This window comes from Castanea sativa, chromosome 1 (genome assembly GCF_040712315.1).
Source record: "Castanea sativa cultivar Marrone di Chiusa Pesio chromosome 1, ASM4071231v1".
Taxonomy (NCBI): Eukaryota; Viridiplantae; Streptophyta; class Magnoliopsida; order Fagales; family Fagaceae; genus Castanea; species Castanea sativa.
In genome coordinates this window covers 76,417,569-76,437,700 of record NC_134013.1, presented here as the reverse complement: position 1 = coordinate 76,437,700, position 20,132 = coordinate 76,417,569, and the positions used below count along the sequence as shown (strand labels likewise).

The following is a 20,132-nucleotide window of genomic DNA, read 5'->3' as shown; positions in this document are numbered from 1 at the left end:
TGACAAGTAAATTCTAAATATATCAATAAATTTTGAGATGATAAATTGTAATTGGCTTAATTTTTCCTCCTACAATTGGTATTTTGAAGTTATTCTATTAGTTGTAACTTGATTACTAAGAAAAGAATAATAATATACCTAGAGCCTTATAAGTTCTAACTTAACTAGTTCCTAGTGTTTTTAACTAGTTCATAATGTTTCTAACAGAGGTATTTAGAGTTTAAATTCATTGTGGCTAAAAAAAAAGATCTATTCACAATTTCCCAAAGGTGAGTCCTAGTCAGATCTCTTACTTTGTTGGGTTTGATTTGTTTTGGGTTTTGATTATTGTGGTTTTTGATTGCTGTGGATTTTGGTATGTGGGTTGATTTTGTGCTTTGAATCTGAAATTTTTGGTGATTTTTGAGTATGAAATTTTCAAATCTTTCTCTTACGGTTTTTGGTGGCAATCAATCACCGAGCCGCCATGAAACCACCACCCATATACCAAAAAACCAATGTCCAGCGAGACTGATTGGCAATGGTGAGGTCCTCAACGCAGCTCAAGAATCCCCAAAAACCACTCTGATTCGACCGATGAACACCACTAACTGAAAACAAAGTAGAAAGGTTAAGAATTTATTTTATTGTTCGGTTACATATAAGGGAGTGGGCTATATAAATATATATATATATATATATATATATATATATATATATCCAATTGTTTAAATTATATAGTTCCTTGAAAACTTTCATTCTTTCCTTTTCCTTTATTTTTCCTCTGTTTTATCATCAACAGCATACAACTTATACGAGAAATTATTAACAAGAATTAAAGAATATGTTCCCTCATTAACCTTGAATAAATCTTTGACTTTCATCTACTCAATCCATTTTTAATCCTGACTTCCTCGAAAACTCATTTCTTTCTATTTCACTTATTTTTCCTCCGATATCGGCAAGTACAAGAAATAAAAAATTCATACAGGCACAGAGATTTTGCAAGGTTCCTCAAAAGTAAAATGCAAGTTAGTGTGAGCTCTCACAATGCATTATTTCTATTGAATATCACTAGCAAATTTATTCGATGTTTTGCTCAAGTTCAAGCTGCCAATGTTTCTTCAGGAAAAACTTGAACAACTCAAAATTTGAAGTGAATGCACAAATGCTTCAGATGCTAAATTGCTTGAGTCAAAATTTGTAAACCATTTGCTCAGTATACCCAAGTTCTTTGAGTAAGCCAGTCAGCTGCAATAAAGATAGTGAGAAGAGAACTCAAGTTAACAAACGTTTTAGCAAATGTTGGAGAGCAAAAATCAACAGAAAATGCTCTCTCATACCTCTCCTTGTGAGTAGTCTTTAGCCTTGTCACCAGATATATGTTTCATCATTCCAGGGGGACCACATACCTGAACAAACCGTAGAAAGTCATTCAAGGAGTGGAACAATAAGTAAGAGAAGTATATCCTGATCTCTGTCCCAATTCTAAGGAAATATTAAAAACAAATTAGATAACAATAACATGAACATGAAACAAGGTCTGGCAATCACCAGGGGCCACATTTCCATTCCATAATCTGTTTTAAGTGAATAATTTAAAATATTAAAAGTGCTATGGTAGTAAAAAAATAATGAGAGGGAAAAAGAAAAGAAATTCTTGTAGGACACATTAGATATTCAATAATTCTACTATAGTAACGCAAATGGCACCTCCCTTGTGAGAATAGAGTGGACATATGTTCAAAACCTAACAGGTGCGTGTATAACTTACCAATGAAAAGAATAATTTTACCATTCTAATGCAAGTTTAAAGGTTGAGATAATTTGGTTTGGACTTGTCAAACCTTGGGTATCAGAATTAAGGCCTTAATCTGGTTTGGAAAGAGTGGTATTCAAAAGTTCTATACCAATATTTTCTCCTTCTTAGTAGAATATAGTCTTTTTATTCTTCAAATACAATATATACAGAACTGAACTCAACAAAGCTTTAATTCCATCTAATTGGGCCAGCTCCATGAGCCTTTCCAGACTAATTGGTTTGGATTATATGTATTTCTTGTTTCCAGTATCTCTCTCACCACTATGTTTTATACTGGACAAAATGAAAAGACATTTGGAATGGCTTCCCATTGCTGGTTTATGCTGATGCCATATCATGATAAAGTAGATAAGCATGTGAAAGTTGAAACACTGGAGCATCAAAGCAACACTTACAAGGATTAGAGTGTCGTCACTAGGACCAGGTAAGCCTTTGACGGCCATATCCTTTGATATGTAACCTGTACCTCCTCTCCAACTCTTTGAGGGATTATCAACAGTGTAGAATACCTAGAATATTTGTCCCCACAAAATAAGCCATTTTCATTTAAGAAAAATATGAAATTTGGACAAATCAGCAAGAGTAATTACATTCTGAAATAACCGTACCTTTAAATTTGGGTGACTAGTTGCAAGTACATCAAGCTTCTGTTTCAGCAAAATGTCATCCGGGGAGACATTAGCATAAAGCAGTGATACCTGCAAGAATAGAAAACCTCAAGCTTTATCTTACATAGTTTTATTGAAAAGGGTACGCATATAAGAGTGACAAAACATGCTTAAATCTATAAAAATTAATGACCTTGCCACTTACGGATGTGCATAAAAAAATCCTAATGTATTAAAAACCAAAATTGGGGTACACACACACATGCACGTGCACATGTGCAACCACACATGTACACGCACTCACACACACAGACACAGATCATAGGCAATCTGCCTATCAAGAAAATAAATGCCAGTTGCAATTAAAAGGAAAACAATAAGATAGACACACAACTCACCTGAGTGTTGTCGTCAGAATTTTTCAGTATAGCCTCAATAACCTGAAGCATTGGAGTAATGCCTGTGCCACCAGCAATCTGAAAGAACAAGATACAATTAAATTCAGATAACGTGACCATACATATTAATTAAACTTCAACAAAATTCCATATTACAATAAGTACTTTGCAGATAAACTAATTAATATTGTCATAGAGAAGGACAGACAACAACAAAAACTAAAAAGCAAATGCAATATTAAGGTTTAAGATATAGTTTCAAACAAGAACAGAAAATATGCCATTGATGTGATAAACGTTGTAGCCTAGCACTACCATTCCCCTATAGATTTAATTGTACATAAATGGCAGGCCATAGATAGAGGACATGGCTGAGATGGATAGCCAGAGCTATCTTCAAATCTGACAAATTCAATCTAACTTCTAAAAGACTTCACTTACCATGCCAATGTGTTTCTTCATATTGGGACTATATCTAAGCTTCTCAATGGGCCTGCAAAAAATGAAAGCTTCCCATGAAGATAATATAAAGCATATTATCCGCTAATAGTTGTGGATATGAATAATCTACCCTTTGACTTCAACTACATCACCAGGTTTTAAGCTCGCAAAATGCTGACTCATTTTTCCTTCTGGATACACCTGGTACAATTTAAAAGGAAAACAACGAAAGTAATTCAGGTTAGGAGCATTACATGTATAAAGAAGGACATTTTCAAAGTGTAAGCAGAAGTAGACAATGCCAAAAATTAAGTAATCCCATTACTGAGAGCAAACCTTGATTAATAAATCAAAGTATCCCTTAGCATCTGGATCTGATATAGGAGTATACCTGAAAACAGAACCCATCAAGTTAGCTCCACAAATGCCCAGGAACCAAATAAGAAAAGGCCAATATGTCAAGTAAATGATCACCATCTAATGATTTCGTATTAAGACATGGTCAATTGACATGAACCTTAATGGGGAACTATGCGCCTCTTTCATCATTGGGCCTGGCTTTTGCCAAAAGAGTAGAAAACACTCCTAATTTATCAAATTACAGTGGTCATAATGTCTAATGCATCCACGTCTAACAAGTCTGGTATTAAAATACTTTACACAGTAATCCAGGCAACCAGGACATCAAAATAAAGTGTTAGAATATTATGGTTAAATGATTAAATTAATCATTTCTTAACTACTTAAACTTTTGGGACAATTTGTAATTTATCATGATACCAAAGTAATGTCTTGAATTCTAAACAGGTCTCCACTCTACCACCCATTTAAAAAATTCTAATTCCCACATGTTGAGTCTCATTTAATAAGGGGTAATCTGAGCCCATGCACAATGGGGAGTGTTAGAATTTTATATTTAAATAATTAAATTCACAATTTCCTAACAACTTAAACTTTTGAGACAATCAGTAATTTATCATTAAAAAACAATCAAGTTTAGTGATATAACCAAGTAAAAAAAAGGAAGAAAAAGAAAATCACAGATACGGCTTATATAAAGAAGGTAGAGATTTCAAAACAAGAAACAATGCATTTCGAACTTGTAACAGACTTGCCCTAGAAAAGCACGTCTTCAACTATAGCAGCTTCACTTATTTCTTCTGCAACATTGCAACAATGCATGTGACATAGATACTTTTCCACTCCTCATAGGATCGTACCTTCTTTTTTTTCTTTTCTTTTTTTCATATAATTTGATAGTCATAATGGAGAGGGTAGACTTGAACCCTAGACATCTCTGTTAGAAACACTAGAAGTTGCCAGTTGACTACAAAGCTCTTGGTAGGATTGTATTTGAAATTGAAATTTTATTTCCTTAAAGATTTCTAGTGAAAGATAATATGTCTATGAAGTTTATAATTCCCAAACAACTGAAAACTAGAAGATGGCGAAAACAAAATAGTTAAAAGAACTGTTTCAAAGATTGAAAATATGAAAATAAGTGTCTGAGACTCTGAGGTATGCAGGCTACAATTATTTATTTAGTTATTATGAAATGAATTGGAAAATTAAAAAGATAACTTTGTCAATTCGAGGTGACTAGCCTCCTAAACTTGAGAGAGATAATAGAGTTTTTGGTTTAATTTCTACTTAATTCTCATTAATGCATTCAACGTATATAAATAGCCATGGATGAGATAACCTCATCAACAAATCCTAAAACATAGGAACTAATCCTATCCTAAAACATAGGAATTAATTTGAATACAAATAAATAACAATACTAATCTAGGTAGCCTTATTCAATCTCTAAATTAAATTCAAATATCCAACACCTAGGTCATAACATTCCCTTCCCCTTCAAGATGAATCTTGTCCTCAAGATACCGAAACATGGAAATTGATATTTGCTCACACCATATCCTTCTTTCCAACTGGAGAGAACTCGACCTCGAATTCTAAAGAGATGAAGGATAAGAATTTGGACCATGGATACCAGCACCAATTCTTTAATCATTTTTGTGAATAGAATAGCTTTGATTTTCACATCCTTGAACTCATTGGGAATGACAAATTCAATGTGTGAAATTAAACTAGGCTTATTCGAAATCACAAGATCCCTTTGATCTATCTTTCCACTGCATTAATCCTTTGATCTTTGAAGGCGATTTGTATAGAAGGTGCATCCTCCAACATATTACTTTTTTGATTCTCTTAAATTTCATGGGATCTTTGAACTTTTGATTGTTCTTTGATTTCCAAAAGTACATTGGATTGTTTATCTATGACCTCTATCATTGGATGGATCTATTGGCTCTGATACCAAATATTATGAATTGGAAAATTAAAAAGATAACTTAGTCGATTTGAGGTGACTAGCCTCCTGAACTTGAGAGGGATAATAGAGTTTTTGATTTAATTTCTGCTTAATTCTCATTAATGCATTCAACGTACATAAATAGCCAAGGATGAGATAATCTCATCAACAAATCCTAAAACATAGGAATTAATTTGAATACAAATAAATAACAATATTAATCTATCTAGGAAGCCTTATTCTATCTCTAAACTAAATTCAAATAATTTATACAACACCTAAGTCATAACATATTATTATTGGTAAGCTACACATACCCAATAAAATAAGTCTTGGATTCACGACCTCACCCTCCATCCCATTATTGTGGGAGAAGGAAGTGTCGGTTGAGCAACAGCTCATTGGTGGTACATGGGCTACAATTCAAAAGATGGCTGAAGAAAAAATTATGATTTGCAGACACAAACAGGATAAATATATCAAAAAGTCTTGTTCCTTGAATGAACAAAATAAGAACACAAGAAAATAAAAATGAATCTAAGAAGCTAACTTGACATGATTTTTTGATTTAGCATAATATCTGGTAGGTCCCTTAAAGAATTATTTGTTAGTATTTCAGATAAGAATTAAGTTATCAATGCTTAGATAATATTTATACTCAGAATCACAATAAGAATGATGAATCTTTCTTTTTTAATAAATACAATAAGAGTAATGAATCTTGGGTGCTTTAAGCAATAAAATAACTCCTTAACAAAAATAGAGGTCACTTTTATGGATCTCTTTTATTTTTTTAAAAGGTAATAAACACATATTAAAAGAACATATGAAGCATGTGCTAGCCTAGTACACCAAAGATATACATGGAAAATACTAACATCTAAAGTTTAGCAACTCTACAAAATATAGCATAGAAGAAAAGGAAAAAAAAAAATCACTACAGCTATACACTCATATAGCATTTTATGAAACAGAAGAATTATGTCTGGAACTGCAATTTCTCATCCTTCAAATGTTCGAAAATTTCGTTCACACCAAATACACCACATAAGAGCCGATTGCAAAACATTCCATCATATTATTTTTGTGTTTTCCCTGCCGACCATCCAACAAATCTACCATAGAGTAAGGCATAATCCACATTATAGTATTATACCAACAAGAGAGAAAACAAAAGATCTCCAACAAATCACTACTACTTGCACATACAACACCAATCTCCTATAATTTTTTTAATTGGAAAGTTACACACGCATATTGTGGGTCTTAATTCTTAATCCCACGACCCCACCCTCTACTTAGCACTTGCAAGGAGAGGAGGTACCAGTTGAGCTAGAGCTCATTGAATTCTCTTCCTAAAATTGTCAAATGTCCTTTATGCTGCCTCAACACACCATTTCCATGAATACTGTGTAATTTTATAACCATTAAATACTATCTAACAATGAGTTTCCTCTTTTAAAAGCCTCTTTTTCTAGAAGATTAATTGATGCGTCCGCATGGCGACCATTAAAAATTTTGTTCTTTCAATATTTTCCTCCTATTGTTTGAGACTAAAATAAGGAACAATTAATTGTCCAAAAGTTTTGACACTAGCAGGTGGTGGGCAACTTGGGAATTGAGGAAAATTCATGTATTGACTTTTACAATATTAGTTTCAAATGAATGGATATCATTAAACCACTGTTGGTGGAATGGAGGGTTGCTTAATTAAGATTTAAGAACTGGGAAAGGTACTCCTATAGATCTAGTATATGGTCTTCTGTAAGTTAAAAATAAAAAATAAAAAATAAAAAAATCATAGACTTGAAGGGAAGAGTTGGGAGTTGGGAGGAGAGAGAGAGAGAGAGAGAGAGAGAATTAAAAAGAAGCTGAATGGTCTGAATTGGAAAGTTGGACATCACATTCATCTCTCAATGTTGTCAGGACTAATTACCTTACCTTTGAGGTTCATATATTGTAAGAACTGAAAACTATGCAACTTATAATAGAAGATGTTGAGCTTATCAATATAGAGGGCATGAGAATGTATGTATTTGAAAATGTATATGCAGTTTAAAGAGTATAAACCTCACCATAACTAGTTACATTTAACAGCACAATAAACTTCAATGTTACACAATCATATACAAAAGACTGGGAGAAAAAGTTCAGATCAAGCATCTTATCAAAAAGAACAGGCAGAGTGGAAGACTTACGGGCGTATGACATATTTTGGCTTTCCTTCAGCATCTTGTCCTGTTGGAGCCCTACAGTGACAAGAATGCATCAAGACAATCAATTTAGAGGCAGGCTTCTTCTGACTCCAACTTCTTTTTTACCAAAAAGTTCACTCATCACGGACAGCAAAACATACCTGGTAAGGAGGCATGAAGCAATATCTAGGCCCAACTTGGCAGTAGGATCAAATGAAAACCTACCATGTGAAAGAAGAAAAATTATTAATAAGTTACATTGAACGTTCTTCCCCAAGTAGCCACACTGAAAACTTATAACCTACATGGTCTTAAAAACAACGAGTGTACAGTACTTTTGATAGCACTCCAATGACTATTTTTTTTGGTTTAACACAAAATTAAGAATTCCAAGGTTTCTTCAAATGATCTCATTTAGACTTTTTCCTCAAAATGCAATATGCCAAGAAAAATACAATGGGCACATCAAATTTTACCACCTAAATGCTACCCTAAGTGAAGAATGTTTCAGAAAAAGCTAGAATGAGTAGCTGTTGCAAAACACCCAAATACAGTTGTTTTTTTTTTTTTTTTTGGTAAGATACATACACACCAGGTGGGTTTTGAAACCAAAACCTCACTTTGCATCCATTCTTATTATTATGGGAGAAACAAGTGCCATTTGAATTAGAGTTTTATTGGCTACCCAAATACTGAATTTAGGGGGTATAAAATGAGCATAATAAAATGCACTTTATAATTTAATTGGAGGTCTATTGTACATCTAGTGGCAAGATATAATATATATATATATATATATATATATATATATATATATATATATATATTGATTTGTGCATAAAAGCATTAAAGGCTTTCATATGCTTCAATATGGTGAGTGACATTTAACAATTCATCATTGCAATTTGTACTCTTAGTGGGATTATTGTGTTATTGGTTGAAGAGGACAAGAGCTAAAGTTGGAAGTGAAGTCCACAATCTTGTTCAAGCAAGATTACAAGGTCAGGCGATATTGTCAGGCGAGTTACTCAATTTGAAAAACTGTTGAACAGTAATCTCGCCTCTCACACTTTACCTACCGAGATTGCTAGAACCTGAGAGAAATTTGTTATTTCTTTTATGCTGTTCCCATCCATAAACCTCACTATATAGCCATCATTTCACACAACTTTTCTAGAGAGAACACCCAGATATTGAAGACCTAGACTGCAACCAAAACCCTAGAGCAAAACCCATTTTGTTCTCTATATCTTCACCCTCTCTATAATTCTAAATTCCAAATTCATTGAGAGGAGAGTTTATACCACACACACCTAAATTCTTGAGATTCTTGAGTGCTGATTGGTGCTGGGGAATCAATGGAACAATCCCAAATCTTCAAGAGGCCTTAAAGTGATCAATGAGACTTGATTGCACGGCTGGCAGCTCAACTTGCAGATCCAGTGACTAACAAGAAAAAAGGATTCAAGGAATCGGTTGCTAGCAAGAGCTGGAGGCTCAAGTACATAGTCATTACTTAGCTTAAAGGGTTTTGTAAGTGTTTTGTATACCAATTATTCTTGTTTAGTGGATTGTTTGGTGCTAAAGGCCCCAGAGAGTTGTTTGCCCGGTTTTCGGGTTTTTCTCTTTGTAAATAATTCGGTGTGTTTGGGGTACTTGTATTGTGACTGGGATTTGTTGTGTGGTTTATCTATCAATGCATATCTCAATTGGTTAATTATATTAACAATTGAGCTTAATTTTGATGAGTAGCTTAAAATTGACATAAGCCATAAAACCATAGTCTGAATTGTTTCAGCTACATTACCTTTAAACTATTGAGTACTTTCGCTTTCAAACTGATAATGTGATTTTTAAGAAAAGATTTTTCACCCATCAAGGTGATTACTCTCTGGCTGATCTTCAAAAAAAATATAAAAGTAATTGAGCCAATATTATATTACCTGAATAGTTGAGTATTATGGCTGACTCTTGCAGTGTCTTGCAACTTAAATTCAATCCATTTATCTGGATTGAGCGCTGAAAATTAACAAAAAGATCATTTAGCTTACACAGTATAATAAAGGGTGAAAAATCCTGTATCAGGCACTCCAGGGAATATCTATATGATACAATTTGAAAAATATTGAAAGCTTATTAATTATATGAAATAGAGAATTTTTCATAATTTCAAAACTAATGTTGAGAAGCTCCAAGCTAGCCCTTTCTACAACTTTGTTATAAGTTTGCTAAAACTCACCAACTTTTGGACCTGCCTCTTCATTGATTTGATCTAGATGAGCCTGTAAAGAAAAGCACAACCATTATAGAATACTAGCATATATGGTTCATAAAAGGTATACTGAAATCTAATAACAACTATTTCATCTTAAAACCACATAACGAGTATGAAAGAATAAATCAGGTAAGATGAGTTCATTCAGTCAAGTGGATCGGTTTCTCAGTCTGCATTCGCTCACTTCAAACTTCATAAGAACAATCAAGTTGAAATATTTAGATACAATCAGCTCATAAAATTAGCAGTGATGGATTTCTTTCTGAGGCACAAAGATATCACATTATGATAATACCATTAGGGAACTCAAACTGATACCCTGTGAATTCCTCCAAATAAATTTAAAGTACATAAAGCCCAATACAGATCAGTGGATGATTCAATCCCACGTGGGCACATGAGTTGTGCATAAATTTAAAAATCATTACATGAAGAATGCCACTTATATTTTTTATTTTATTTATTTAAAAAAAAGGCTTTCCTCTTCAAAGTAATGCTTAAAAGTTCTAATTGTAAGCTAAATCTATTTCCTTTAGTTCTTATAATGCAATGTGTGTATATTTATATCCATAGTGTTCACAAATGGATACACTCTTATAAAATTTCATAGCATTGCCCCATCACTTCCAAAATTCACAGCATAAAAAAAAAAAATTAAAAAAATCAGTCAATCAGTTTGACCAAAAACTATTCACATCAACTTGAACCAACCCAATTACTCCAAATATCCAAAACCCTCTCTTTTCTATACCAAAACATCCAAAACCCTCGCTAACCATTTCAACTTCAAAAACCCAAGTGAATTCACCGAAACATATTACACACACAAAATCAGCAACTGGGTCTGCCTTGCATTTCAAGACCAATCAGAATTCAGAGACATAAATCAAGCAAGCGAAAAAAAAAAAAAAAAAACACAAACACAAACAACCAGTGCTCATGATATGACCAAAGACCAATTAGAAGAAAACCCTGATGGAATTACAAAGAGAAAATACCAAATCCGACGAGGAAAAGCAGTAGTAGTAGGAGATTCCACCAGAAACTGCTGCGATTGCCCCAATGGGTATCCGAAACCCACTGAAGCCAGACTTGGTTTTGTTGGCTCCTCCAAAAGACAATGCATTGTTGAGTGCAATTGGAGTGGCTCTAGCGAGCCTCTTGAAGAAGAACGTAGCCATTTCTCAATGGAAATGAAGAACCAACTCACGGTTCGACTTTGTTTGAGAACTCTGAGACTACTACAGTGCTATATATATGCCTTTTCTTCTGGGAGTGAAATGTGAAATGAAATGGAATGGAAATTGGAAAAAGCTTTTGTTTGTGTCTTTCCAGAGATCAAGGAGTTATACGGTGTGGTGTAATCTGGTTTCAAAGTGGTGTGGACCCTGCTTTGATTGGTTGTAAATTTAAATTTAACGAATCAAATGTTGCAACGTGTGGCCGACCTAAACTTGAGTTTAAAAGAATGGGCCTGGTAATGGTATGACAATGTTTGGGCTTGCCCAACTTTTTTTTTTTTTGGATAAACAGGTGAAAATTCATTAATTGAAAAAGGCAAAATTTAAGTACACTTCTTTACAGTATATTAGGTTCTCTATTTAAAATTTTGACACATGTCCAATTTAACAACCAAGCAAACGGCGTTAAAACTAACATTTCTTTTTTTCCTTCTTCCTTATTCCTTCTTTTTCCTATACTGCAAATAGTTTCTCTTCCAAACCCAAAACCTTTCTCTTCCAAACCACCCATGACCCTTCTCTTCCAAACCCAAAACCCAAAAAAAGAAAAAAAAAAAAAATCTCATATCTCTCCCTCTCTCGGTGTGTGTGTGTATGTAAGTGTATCTCTTTCCTTTCTTCTTTTCTCATTTATGACCCATGACCCTTTTCTTCCAAACCCAAAACCCAAAAAAAGAAAAAAAGAAAATCTCATCTCTCTCTCTCTCTCTCTCTCTCCCTCGGTGTGTGTGTGTGTGTGTGTGTAAGTGTATCTCTTTCCTTTCTTCTTTTCTGATCTATGATTCTTTCTCTCTCTCTCTCTTTCTCTCTCTCTCTCGATGTGTGTATGTATGTGTATCTGCTTCCTTTCTTCTTTTCTGATCTATGATTCTCTCTCTCTCTCTCTCTCTCTGTGGACAAATTAATGAAAGAGGCTGTGACGATGGCTTTGTTGATGTTAAGAGTGTGGAAGTTTCGGGTATAGCTGAAAAGGATCTGTTTTTGGTTTGAAACCCAATAGATCTGGCTTTTATTTTTTGATCTTTCCTATTTAGTTACTGAGAAAATGAGGGAGAAGGGTCCCTTTTTTGGTTTGAAACTTAGTAGATATGGCTTTTACTTTTTAATCTTTCTTGTTTGGTTACTGGGAAAATGAGGGAGAAGGGTCTGCTTTTTGGTTTGAAACCCAGTAGATCTGGCTTTTATTTTTTGATCTTCGTTGTTTGGTTCTGCATTTTTTGGTTTGATTTTCTCTTGCAGTTGCAGTATAGGAAAAAAAGGAAGAAGGAAAAAAAAGAATTTTTAGTTTTAACGACGTATGTTTATGTTGTTAAATTGTACGGATGCCAAAATTGTAAGTAAGGAAACTAAAGTACTGTACCTAAGGAACTGTACCTAAGTTTTGCCCAACTGAAAAATACAAACATTAGAGTGAACACGCTCATACATGGTCCCAGCAGCATCAAGGCTGATTAACAATGCAACATCTGCTGGAGGCATGCATAGTAAAAACACAAAAATCTTGAGACAAAAGAGCGCCTCTCCCAGCAAGTGCATTAGCGCACTTGTTGGCCTCCCTAAAACAATGCTGAATTTTAACTCTAGGAATTCTTTTGAGCCATTGCTTACAATCTATTAAGATGACGCCGTTCCTAGTAGAGTTTCCCACATCCTTTTGCAGAAGCTCCACTACAAGCTTTGCATTTAGTTCTATTTCCACAGCAGCAAGTCTCAGTTCAAAGTACATGTTGATTCCATCTCAAAGCGCCCACAACTCAGCTGAGATGCTAGTCGTATGCCCAACGAATCTGGCATACCCACAAACCCAATCCCCATAGGAGTTTCTAATGATACCTCCTCCACCAGCACGCCCCAGGTTCCCTAGAGAGGATCCGTCCATATTCAATTTAAACCAATTGTCAGGAGGTGGGATCCATCTAACATGGATAGTGGTCCGAGTGGTTCTCGTTTTTCTATTTAAGCCTAGGAAGGCAAATTCCAAAACTTTATTCATGGTTTCAGACTAAACTAACTATTGGGGGGCTCCATACCTAAAAATTGCCATGTTTCAGTTCAGCCAGAGACTCCAAATGCCGAAAGAAAAGATGATACTCCAAGGGACATCAGATGTAGAAAGTTGCTATGCCCTACAGTTAATCTGTAGCCAGCTTGACAGATTTGAGGCATAGAATAAGTTTGCAAAGACTGGAGGAAGGAAAGAGTTCCAAAAACTTCAAGCTATAGGACGATCTCGTAAAATATGCAAGACGGTCTCTGAAGCATCATTGCAGAGGGGGCATGAAGGGGCAATGTTCAAACCTTTCGCAACAAGGGTAGCTCGAGCTGGAATGCTTTGATGCCAATATTGCCAAATGAAACATTTAATTTTAGGGGGAGCATTGACTTTCCAAATCCAGTTGCCCATGACATGGTTTTACTAGGAAGAGCCATCTACCAAACAAGCCAGGTTGTACGCCTCTTTAAGCTTGAAGTCTCCAATAGGAGATGAACACCAAGAGATTCGATCCACACCAGTAGTAGTAAAGGGGATTGGGACACCAGATGTAGAAAGTTGCTGCACCCTACAGTTAATCCTCACCTAACTTGGCAGATTTGAGGCATAGAATAAGTTTGTAGAGACTGAAGGAGGGAAAGAGTTCCAAAAACTTCGAGCTATGGGACAATCTCGTAAAATATGCAAGATGGTCTCCGAAGCATCATTACAGAGAGGGCATGAAGGGGAAATGTTCAAACCTCTCGCAACAAGGGTAGTTAAAGCTGGAATGCTTTAATGCCAACATTTCTAAATGAAACATTTAATTTTAGGGGGAGCATTGACTTTTCAAATCCGGTTGCTCATGAAATGGTTTTGCTGGGAAGAGCCATCTACCAAAAAAACCAGGTTGTAAGCCTCTTTAAGCTCGAAGTCTCCATTAGGAGATGAACACCAAGAGATTTGATCCACACCAGTCCCCCGCAATGACCCATGGGAGGGAATGCAACCCAGCTACAGTGGATAAATTTTCCCATAGAAGCCGTCTCTTTGCATATCTGGGGCTGGCATAGATTGCAGACAAGAGCCAGGAGGCATTAAAGGACAAATCCTGCACCATTGAATGGATTTCTTGCTCTGTAGAAGACAACTCAGTTACTTCGACCTGGTTAGAATCCCAGAGGACCCATAGTCCACCCATGAAGCCAATATTATTTGCGTGGATATCTCCATCAAATTAGAGTCTATTTGTGATTTCCTTAGCTCGAATACCACTAGTCTTTGTTTCAAAGATAATCATGATAGTAGGGGAGTAAGAGCGGACCATATCATTTACAAGGTTTTGAAAGAAGGGGTTAAGAGCACCCCGAAAATTCCAAATTAATAAATTCTTTTTAAATTAAAATAAGAGGAAATGAGAGAAAGAAACTCACGCAGAGGCAAGTGGCTCACCATCCTCCTCGCATAGCATCCCCACTGCATTCCCATCATCAGCCTCCTGAGGGGCATCACATTAAACTATCTCTTGGCTTATGGTTTGGCCAGTCGGGGTAGAACCATAGCTAGGCTTTTCCTCGCCCCCCTTCTTGTTGAGCCTAAGACTAGGATCAATACCCTTCAAAGTAGCGTTGGTGACATTGTGACAAGCTGAAGAGATTCAATCCTCTATGGTCTTTCCAGGAACGAGGTCTTGCTTAGCAAATGTCGCGCAAGGGTTTTTGGATTGATGGGTGGCTTGTGTCATCACCTGAAGAAATGATCATTTCTGAATTTTCCTTGCCCTCTGAGGATGGAGGTTGGGTTGGAAAACCTAGCATCTCCAATTTGGACCCCAAGGAACTTTCGGCAAAGAATATGCAAAACCTACCCAAGGTAGCCCTTAGGAGTGGCGGAGCTGTTTGTTTTGGCAATGAGGAGATTTCGCTATTATTTGGGCTCGAGCACAGCTTTTCCCCCCTCAGTGGGGGTCCTTGGTAAGCCTCCTCTATGACTAGAAAGATCTCGAGCCTGCTGCCTGGTCTTTGAACCTTGTGTTTGATGTTTGTGAGCTGAGGAGATAGTGCAATTTGTAGCAGGCACACTACTATGAGAAAAGCCATAAAAAAATACTCTTTGCATCCTTCTCTCCAAAGCCCGAAGAAGCAGGCCTAGGACCGAATGGATTCGTATCTTGGGCTATAGGCCGTTCCTTTGCTATAGTGTCAGACCCAGAAGGGGAAAGTTGGGTTGAATCTTTCCTTATTTTCCGAATATTTTGCTTCTTACGGGAAACAAGAACCTATGGACTATTCACTAGGGGTATAACTGTCATTTTGCCCCGTTATGTCAGATTGTCTCTATTTCTCTGGTGCCCTAGTAGTGTACAGACATCCATCCACCTTGTGACCTACACGGCCACAAGAGAAACACATGGAATTGATCCCCTCATATTGCATAATCTGCTCAATGCCACCAATCTTTAGAAGCTTGATGAGGGGTTTATCTAGATTGATTTGCACGCAAATTCTAGCGAAGCGCCCCCTGGTTTCAGCAGCTGTATGTGTGTCAATCCTCAGAACTGGCCCTATGGCCTTACCAATGTCCTTAAGAACAGATATATCATAGTATTCGATAGGCAATTCCAGTAAATGGACCCAAATGGCAATAGAAGAAACATTTGTCGTGGAGGGTCCAAAGTTTGCTTCCCAGTTCCTGATGGACAGATAATGTCCCCCCATAAACCAAGGGCCATCTTTCAACACCCTTCGATAATCACTCTGAAGAGAGAAACGAATAAGAAAGAAGTCTTTGCCAAGGTCAACACAATCTAAGCTTTCCATAGATTTGTAAGCCAATTTTATTGTATTCAACAAGTGAGTATGAGTTGAGTCATTTATGACTTCTCTCATATATTCATTTGTGTATTGTGGTTTTGTCACAGATTGCCAAAGGGGGAGATTGTTAGGACAAATGTAAATGATGTTGGAAACATATGTCATTTATAATTGGCTAATCCTTTGACAAAACGCACTTTACTTATATTTTGGTAGATATAAGATGTGTTTAATACTTCAAGGAACAAGGTTTCAAGTCCAAGTATTAGAGTCATGCAATCTGTCCAAGAAACAAGTGAAGAAGTGTTGGATTTTAAAGCTCGATAGCTAACTCGACAAATAGTATTTATCGAGGTTTAAAAGGCAACTTTAGCTCGATGCTCGACAGCTGCTCGATAGATACCCTATCTATTGACAATTATGAAAATCAGTTTTTCAGATCTGATTTCACTCTAATCCGTGTGTACATGTTTATGTTTTCTTTTCTTACAACCCTAAACATATATAAGAATTATTTTAAGGGCCGTCATAGGTTGTGTGAGTATAGAGCAAATTTTTTTTCATGCAAATTGTGACCGGAGACAGAATTTGCCCTAGTTCATCTTTCTCTTGAAGAAACTACTGTGTTTGTATGCTGTTGGATTTTGTGACCAAGGAGCTTCGTAATCTTCATAGTGTTGATGAATCGAAGAACTTTGCAGCCAACATCTTTATCAAGTTGGTGATTAAGTCACGTACTAGGATTTGCGTATCAATTGGTTAGTCACGTACTGGGAGTCGTGCATTAAAAAGGAGAGATTGTCACTACAGAACAAGTCCACTTGTGTACTGGGGTAAGAGTTTAACTGTAGGTTGGTATAAGGTACTGAGATTTCTTTACTTGTAACCGCTTGTTGTGATAATAGTGGATTCTTGGGAGTGATGACCTTAAATTCACTCGGTGGGATTTTGCCTCGGTGGTTTTCTCCATTCGTAAACAAATTACCATGTCAACTTTATTTTCCGCTGCATATTAACTTAGTTGGTGATTTGTTTGTGCTACCACCCATTTTGCATGTTAATTGGATTAATTAACTTGACTAATTAATCAATTAATTTATCACAAGAGGTCAATATATTCTTGGCCTATCATTGCCATTTGAAAAAGTAGTTATTTAAAGAAGTATGGTATAGAATTGAGTCTTTTTTTAAAAAAAAAATAAAGAATTTGGTAAAAGCCGTCAAAAATGCTTTTGAGAAAATTGAGTGTTTGGCTAGCACTTATAAAGTAGCGAATTAAGTTGAAATTTTCAAAAATGACAAAATGCATAGGAGTTTATTTCATACTTTTAGTGTCAATTTCTTAATAATAATAATAATAAAATAAATAAATTATTGAAGGGAAAGAAACCAAAGGAGCAACAGCACAAGGGAGCTCCTACAGAGAGAAGCATGTGAGATTTAGATTGACCACTTGCGTGTTTTATTTGTATAATAGAGGGGTGTTCATATCCATTTTCGCGATACATTCTCTACAAACCCGACCTCATTATGGGCCCAATTCATGTATTATATATTTTTAAAAATTTTTAAGCATGACCCAAGCTCATGTAATATATTGAAGAAATTGAGGAAGTGTGATCTGAAGAGTATGGGTCGGTTTCTTTCCAATATTTTGCATGAGTCCAACCCATGTGTGCTACCAAGTGGACAAGGGACACTGGTAGCACCTCAAACTCATGGAAGAGGTCTTGTATCTAAAATTTTATGCTTTGATTGTTTGTGGCCCAACTTTTCTGCTCTACACTTTTTTTTTTTTGGTGCCTAAAGCACATAGTTGACCCTAAGTGGTTGGCCTTGTCTACTATAGCAACCAAATGTAGCCTCTAAGGACATGCCATGTCTAGGAAACATCAGCCCATGAATTTAGGCTATTTCATTTCCCAAATTAAGCAAAAAGCAAATCAACCCTTTTACACAATCAAAACAAATTTGACCATAACCTCTTTGATTGATACCTTGGGGTTCAAAACCTCTTTCATTGACCAAAAATCAGTCACTTAGAGCACCCTAAACTCAATACAAAAAGGCCCTAATCAAATTCAAAAAGGGGCAACCGCGTTTTATCCTTAGAGCTGAAACTTTAGAACAAAACCTTATTCAACCAGCTAACATTCTCACAATTCCAAAACTTACGGGTAGAAATATGGGTATAAGAGAACCTTCCCTCTCTTCCTCACAACCTCTCTCAATTTCGTCTTCTCGCTAACTGTGGGTTAAAGTTTTGAACATGTTGTGTTTTTATGAATGTTTCAGCATTTTTGCTATTGGCATTTTGATTTTTCTTTTGCTAAAGCACAATTAGACTTTATTTACTAATTGGAATGTTGGGCTTGATACTCTCCATAGATAATCACTTCTAAAGAACTCAATGGGAGATTTTGGTCATTCTCATATTTTGGTCCATGTTGCGAAACATCCCCTATAGGGGTAAAGTTGGGGTTTTAAGAAAAAAACTAAGGGCAAATTAAGGAAATGAGTGTACTTTATAGCGGTAACATTTGTGTTTTGAATTAACGCATTTGTTGCGATTTGCAATTGTAACTCAAAGGTTGCAATGCGAAAACGCAGAAAAATACAGTTCCAAGAAGATAACATGCTTTTAAAAGTTGTTACCAAACATGTATTTTCATAAATTGGGCTAGTGAATGCGCGTTTTGAACGATTAAAACTTAACCAATGGGCTCTAAGATTGGTGACAATTTTTCTAAAAAGATTTTTTAAACTTTAAACTCGAAAAGGAAAAAAAAATACTTTGATTAATTAAAAAGATTAAATTGCAATCTACACTTTTAAAGTTTGAAATAATTACTATCGTGCATCCTTGGTGCGGTGGTCACTCTTGTAGGGTGTGGGGGACAAGGGTCGGGGTTCAAGTCTCCAGGAGTAGAAATTCTATCTTGTATAAAAAAAAATTTTGAAATAATTAATGTTATGTTTCGTTTAGATTTTAAGCTTTTCCATCCATGTGTCATGCTGAAGTATTCATAAAATATCACATCCTTAAAAGTATGTCGCATTGACCACATTAACAAAAAATGATAATTAATTCTTTTAATTCTTTTATTTTTTATATCTTACTTTTCCTTCATTTTTCTCCTTTATATGCACAACCAGCATCCCTTCATTTTCTTGGAAAATCAAAATTTTATGGAAAAAATAAGGGATAATTATACTTTACCCACCTGTGGTTTACCTCTAATTTGACTTGCCTATCCGTAGTTTCAATTTTGACACTTTACCCACTTGAGGTTCAATCCGTTACTACTCCGTAACCCACCTCCCTGTCTGCCGTTACTCTAACACATTTTCTTTCAAAATCAAAACACAAAACAGATCAAAAAGTCAGGGTTTTTGATTGCTTAAGAACTTCTATGAGAACATATGCCCAGAAAAATTACAATTAACGGTCTGACCAATAAGAATATACTCAAAAAAGTAAGATTAAGCAAGCAGGCTACAACATGTTGAAATGAAATAAATCATAGTAATCAAATTTTACCTCAAATTCATTTACACCACGCAATTTAACAGCCAACTCTTTCAAACTACAATGGAAGTAAGATAGAATATAGGTATTGTTCAATTAGCACGCTGAAAGCGATTTTTCTTTGTAAAAAGAAAAACCAAACATTGCTCCTAAAACCAATTAAAAGTACATACAAAGTGCCAACCAGTCGTTATACAACAACGTATCTCCAAGATCACGAAAATTACAATGAACCCAATTCAAAATTGCAACTTTCCATAACATTAAAGCATAACAATTTGAACTTTATCAGTTTAACTACTCTAAAACCAATTGAAGCAGTAAATAAATCAAATTAGCCTCAGATTCCAATCAAGAAAAAAAAAACCCACTGATCCTAAAACTTCACAACAATCCAAAAAAAAAAAAAATTCATCAACAATCTATAACTAAAAAAAATCTAAACTTTGAAAAGAAGAGGGAGGGAGGGAGAGAGAGATCTGAGCGAGAAAGCCGATCTGACCCAATTTGGCGGTGGGGAGGAGGAATAGCGGTAGTGGGGA

The 20,132-nt window shown here is 35.5% G+C and overlaps 2 protein-coding genes across 2 annotated transcripts; both read right to left on the bottom strand.

Moving 5' to 3' along the window:
* Nucleotides 1-889: 889 nt before the first annotated feature.
* LOC142621978 (NADH-cytochrome b5 reductase-like protein) lies at nucleotides 890-11,329 on the bottom strand. The gene is made up of 13 exons (XM_075795379.1): nucleotides 11,034-11,329; nucleotides 10,000-10,042; nucleotides 9,704-9,779; nucleotides 7,922-7,981; nucleotides 7,764-7,814; nucleotides 3,585-3,639; nucleotides 3,379-3,449; nucleotides 3,249-3,300; nucleotides 2,808-2,885; nucleotides 2,410-2,499; nucleotides 2,197-2,310; nucleotides 1,323-1,391; nucleotides 890-1,230 (listed from the first exon to the last, which is right to left on the bottom strand). The coding sequence occupies exons 1-13, from the start codon at nucleotides 11,214-11,216 to the stop codon at nucleotides 1,174-1,176; spliced, it is 999 nt and encodes a 332-aa protein (XP_075651494.1). The 5' UTR covers nucleotides 11,217-11,329; the 3' UTR covers nucleotides 890-1,173.
* A 4,255-nt stretch (nucleotides 11,330-15,584) lies between these two features.
* LOC142634603 (uncharacterized) lies at nucleotides 15,585-16,067 on the bottom strand. Its single transcript, XM_075808903.1, has one exon. The coding sequence runs from the start codon at nucleotides 16,065-16,067 to the stop codon at nucleotides 15,585-15,587; it is 483 nt and encodes a 160-aa protein (XP_075665018.1).
* Between the last annotated feature and the right edge of the window lie 4,065 nt (nucleotides 16,068-20,132).